The sequence below is a fragment of the Amblyomma mixtum genome, chromosome 4, assembly GCF_055824585.1.
Source record: "Amblyomma mixtum isolate Tamu chromosome 4, ASM5582458v1, whole genome shotgun sequence".
In the NCBI taxonomy this organism is placed as follows: Eukaryota; Metazoa; Arthropoda; class Arachnida; order Ixodida; family Ixodidae; genus Amblyomma; species Amblyomma mixtum.
Window position 1 is genome coordinate 129,559,617 of NC_143015.1, and position 5,666 is coordinate 129,565,282.

Here is a 5,666-nt window from a genome sequence, read left to right on the forward strand (position 1 = left end):
GCGAGTGGCATGGTCTTCTACAGCCTGCAGCTGTCGGTGACCAACCTAGGTGGTGACCCGTACTTGACTTTTGTGATAGCCGCTGCCGCCGAATTCCCCGTGGCGATCATCTGCTACTCGGCCATCCGCTGGTGTCGGAGGAAGCCCACCATGGTGTTCGTGTACGCCGTTACCGGCGCATGCGCGCTTGGCGTTGCCCTCCTTGCTCCAGGTACGTGCGAGAACAGAACAACGCTGCCAATGCCACCACTGACTTGTAATCATAATTTGAATGTGTGTGCTAGGCGCAGTATCTACCTAACACAGAAAACAACAAATTTTCTGAATGTGAAGATATCGGGCTAACTTGTATAGTTACCACATACACAGAAGGTGAACAGACGAAGCACGTACTGTGTATGTGATGAAGCATTCTGTGTATGAGCTATCTGTTTAAGTTAGCGCGATATCTCCACTATCTCCAGATTTATGTTCGTCATACTTATTTGTTGTACATTGTTGATTATAAGTGTCTCTCCTGATGGATTGTGCACAGGGTTTTTGCTGAAACAGATTTTATTTTGTTTAAATATTGGCACGTGTGTTGTGCACAAGTTCAAACATCATGTTGAATTGTTTTCGTTCTAAGTGCTTTGTATGTGTTTCTTCCTTAGCTTATGATTTGGTTACTGGGAGTGCATCACTATCAACTTTGTTATGGGGTCAGGGGACCCAGCCAGGCACCGGTTTTGTACCTTTTGTTCCCGGCCCTTAGTTTTGTGTACTGAGAACTAAAATGTTAATAAACTCAAACTCATGAAGCACCAACTAACCGCCGCTCTTTATTTGTTTACTAGATGTGTGTACTCGAGAATAAACTCATTCTAACGAGGACTTGCGACCCTTTTACCTGGTGTAGATATTTGAGAATGAAGCATGCAACTGTAGGTAGTTCATACATGTAAGCCTATGCACGGCGCACAATAAATGTTTTCCCGCACACTCGCATTCTGCAAAAGTCTGCGGCCTACTGTGCAATTTTATGCTGTTTCCAAAAGTACTCCTTACGAACATGTTTTCCATATGACTTTATGTAAAGGTTAAACTACGTTTCACAATTAAGAGCCTGGTTCTGCGGCTGTTGCAACGTCATATGCCGAGAATGGTACCAAGAGAGTATAAAATATGCGAGGTACCTGCAGTCATTGGGAGAACATTAGATCGCCGGAATAACCGGGATCGAAACCAAACAATTTGTGTGTACATATAGAAAGTTTGGGTCGGAAGGGGACATAATTTAACCATTTCATGTCCAACACTCTTTGAGAAAAAATTTAAATGTTGGAAAAATGTAAGGCACTTGTAGAGAAATATTGACGGTAATGGCACAATGTTCCGATATGTAGAAAAATATTTTATACTGTTTCCATCGCTCGCGTCGAGCAGTTAAGAGGCCATAGAAAACCAATGGGTTAATTTTTTAAGGTAACTAAAACGTTAATAGCAAGAAAAATTCAAGCCTGCCGAAAAGGGATTTGCGGATATATTGATTGTTATTGTGAAATCATTCAATATATGAAAAAATTACGCTCACAAACACTTTCTCGTTCAAAATGCTTTTGTCCAGAATTATTATGTATGATAACTGAAAACTTTTTGCAGCCATGCACCTCCGCTCAGCGGAATTCTAATTTTCACTATTCTGATTGTTTGAACGTACAGGAGCTTGTGAAATGCCTCTGAATATAGAGTAAGTTAAATACGCCTCCATGCGGAATTGATTCTTTCCTACGCACGCAGAAATGGTGGCCCCACGACAAGTGTTCGGCATTGTGGGCAAAATGCTGGCATCCACCTCACACACGGTCATCTGGATCTTTGCTGCCGAGGTGTTTCCGACGCTTTACCGGACCGTAGGGGTCAGCGCCTGCTTGGTCGGCACCCGCATCGGTTCTTCCACTGCCCCTTTCTTGTTGGAGCTGGTATGCACCGAAATATTACGTTTAGTACGGAGCCCATCCTTACAAAAGCCAGTTGTATGCCTCAAAGAATGCTATACATCATGGAATATGGAGAGCTTTGGACCACTGGTCCCCGTTTGGACATCAGGACTTTGATTGTTTCAGAGGATAGCACGAGAGTATTGGCGTAGGTGAAGACAATCCCTCTTGTAGAAACATCAGCCGGGATTTGGGTCTGTGCTTCTACCCGGAGTTCAAGTTCGTACTGTTTTACACGTCAGAGATTCATAAATTCATTTACGAGAAATGAACAGCGACGATGTAATGTGTTCTAATCGGATATACTCCTAGGGCTCGGTCGATAACATCAGATCACTCGGCATGGATGGGGTAGCGGACCGAAAAGATCAAAACGCTCGATATCTATGCCAAGATAGTTGTGGCGACCGCAAGGGACCAGACTCTATTCGCAAATACAACACTTCGATTATTAGTTACTGAGACAGAAAGGACTTGGAGGAAAAAGGAAAAATATATAGAAACGTTTTTACAACACGGGGTGATGCAGTCAACTTGTCCCTCTGCAGATTTTGTGAAATTATTTACAACTGATGACAAATCTCGTCATGGATGGGGCAGCAGACTGAAAAGATCAAAATGCTCAATATCGATGCTAAGGTAGTTGTGGCGACGGCAAGGGATCAGACTCTATTGGCAAATAGAACACTTCGATTAATAGTTACTGAGACAGAAAGGACTTGGACAAAAAAGGAAAAAAATATATGAAAACGTTTTTACAACACGGGGTGATGCGCTCAACCTGTAACTCCGCTGGTTTCGCCGAATTCTTTAGAACTGGTGACAAATCTACTTCCGCCAAGATGGCGCGCGCAAGCTCCGTAACTTCTACGCAGGCGTTCAAGCGATTTCTTCCCGAATGCATGGAACTGTATGACTAACTCTGTCTGAACTTCGCTGCGCCCCTTATACAGCGATATATTGAATGCATGGAAAACACCAGGTGGTTGAAAATAGCAAGTAGCACTTTACTACGGTGCTTCTTGCTCTCTGCTTACTTTTATTCCCTCCGTAATCCCTTTCTTTACGTAGTATTTAGTGTGTCCACTGTGAGACAGATATTGCGCCGATCTTTTTCTAACAACCACTTGATACAGCACAAGGGGACGACTGTAAGCGAATCTTTGTTTGAAAATAAAAAAGATATAAAAACAAGCAACACAAGCAGATATAGAAAGAAAAATCGGAGGGAGGGGGACGGAGAGTGGGAAGAAACGTCGATGGCAAACGAGACCAGTGGAACAGCGGACATTGCCGGCTTGCCTGCAAGTTACAGCTTGGTCCGTTTGCTGCCCTTTTAGACTCTTTTTTATTGCGAAAGCAATACTACTTTCACTTTCAGCTCCTCGCGTGGCGAGGCCGCGGTAGCTACCATTGACCTTTAGCTTGACCTCTGCTGTGACGTCATACCATCTGCCGCAAAAACCAGGGGCGCAACTTGTGCCGTCGCGAGGCGAGGCCGTGCTTGGTAGCTGCTGCCTAACTACTGCGCCCGCCGCGCGCGGCGCGCCTAGTGGTGTGACGTCACAGCTGCAAGAGTAGGGCTAGCCGTCGCAAGGCGAGGCCGCGCTTGGCAGCTGCTGTGGATTGCATTGCATTGGATTGGATTGGATTTCATTGGATTGGATTGCATTGGATTGCATTGGATTGCATTGAATTGCATTACATTGCATTAGATATGATTTTATTGGATTGTATAACCGATGCATCACCACAATTAAGCACCACCACCAGCTATACTACCAGCTGTATCGTGGCGTAGCTACGGATATTGCTTTCTCAATTAGCGGGCTTAACCAAGCTAAGCCACAGCCATTTTTTTCGCACTGTTAGTTATCAGGAATCAAGAGTGCACAGTTTTTGTTTCTTGCAGAGAACCTACCTCACTGATTCTGTGCCCATGGGCGTACTTGCGGGCATCGCCTGTCTAGCATCCCTTCTGGTGTTCGTGCTTCCGGAGACTTTCAAGGTTGCGCTACCGGACACAATACACGAATCCAAGCAGCTCGGGAAGTCCAGGTAAGCAGATCGCAAACCAAGCTAAAGAGCAATTTCAGTCCGAAAAAAAAAACTAACGTCCATGCCTGCTTTTTCTCTTCTCTGTTCATTGCATGGCGGCGGTGTCTGTTCTGGCAGTCATGTTACAATAGATAACATCAGAGCTCCTTTCGCAAGTTTTCCTTTTCTACGCTCGATCACGCTGCTTGTGGCAGTAGAAGTTAAAAAGAATGCTCCATGGCTCCGCTTCTACAGAGGGAATAATGTATGCTCGTTATATTGTTGCGACAGCAACACTACGCGAGTCCCCGAGCCATTTCGCGGAGCTGCGGCAAGGCCATACTGCGCATGCGCGAGGAGCAGTGACGTCACATGGTGCACAGTTGGCGCGCCGCCGCCGTCGCTGCGCGGGCGACTCAGAGGTGCCGCCGCCGCGCTCGCCAGTTGCGCATGCGCAGTAGCGGCGCATAGCTAGCGTGCCGCGGCCGCTGCCGCGCGCTCTCCATCGCCTCTCTCTCATTGCTTTCGCAATCCTACAGGTTTAACCACAGCTAAACCAGTGCCAATTTTTTTGCAGGACGGTGGGTGAGCAGTGCCTTTCTAACGACACAACGTTGCAGGCGAAGCTGCGGCTTCCACTGGCTGAAGTGGCATGCGTAGCTGACGTCGTCGACGTGAAGAATAGTGTCCCCTGAGAGCCAGAGTTCTGTAAGCGCGCGCTCAGAGAATCTCGGTCGCCCGCAGTGGTGGAGGCAGCCGGTGCTGTCTCCAAGCAACGCCTTTTCTGTTCCGCGCAGAACCCGGCCTCACCCGACAGGCGCAGACGCACTACTTTCCCGCTACCCACGCGCTTCCTAGATGTTTCCTTTTGTGTCATGCTAGCCTTTTCTCTCCCTCCCGTTTGCATCCAGTGTCCCCCTTTCTTCCAGTGAAGCCTGTCTAGCATTCTTGGGCAAAAGTTTTTGAGTATTGGAATTTTGTAAGCTACTATTATTGAAATATTGAAGGCAATGATCGATTCTTACGAGGCGTAACAAATATTTTTTTATTTAAAAGTTTTTCAACCACCCGCATCTATAGGAAGGCAATGGGGAAAGTTTTTGACGACAGCAAAAAAGAATTCAGGAAAAAATCAAAACTGCTCGCGGGAGATCTGTGCATATATTGATTGTTGTAGGGAAATAATTCTATGCCACTTATTGTTATGACACTTACCTTTAAGGTTCGAGATTTACACTGAACCACCCACCCGACTGTCTCGCGTGGTCGACTCCACCCTTACCACCAGACTCCACTACGCAGCGTATAGTGGGTCGTAGCGCGTTCCGGTGCACAAATAAAAGCTTTTTTGGCTGACTGAGTTATTGAGCGATTGTTTGATTGAGTGATTTAGAGCAGCACTAGAGGTCATACTGCATGGGATTTACCAGGGGCCCTGTAGCATTGGACTTGTTCTGCAATAGAAAAGCTTACACTGGTAGCAGTATATGGGACTTTTGGGGTCACGTGTAATTGCTGGAAACTTCAGCTTACATCTGCTGCTCAATTATGTCGGACAAGAACACCTGTATTCGGTGAGACCACATATACACGCGTTAAAAAAAGTCTGTACACTATACACACGAAAATATATATAAGGAAGTATACCAG

General features: G+C 46.1%; 1 protein-coding gene across 1 annotated transcript in view; it reads left to right on the forward strand.

Moving 5' to 3' along the window:
• Positions 1 to 5,384, forward strand: part of LOC149348205 (organic cation transporter protein-like) — a 20,917-nt gene extending 15,533 nt beyond the window's left edge. The window contains exons 7-10 of the mRNA XM_089587996.1: positions 1 to 211; positions 1,780 to 1,961; positions 3,892 to 4,037; positions 4,594 to 5,384. The exon at positions 1 to 211 is cut by the window's left edge and continues 4 nt beyond it. Coding sequence (XP_089444122.1) covers positions 1 to 211; positions 1,780 to 1,961; positions 3,892 to 4,037; positions 4,594 to 4,711 — 657 coding nt within the window. The 3' untranslated portion in view covers positions 4,712 to 5,384. The remainder of the gene's footprint in view (positions 212 to 1,779; positions 1,962 to 3,891; positions 4,038 to 4,593) is intronic.
• Positions 5,385 to 5,666: the final 282 nt, after the last annotated feature.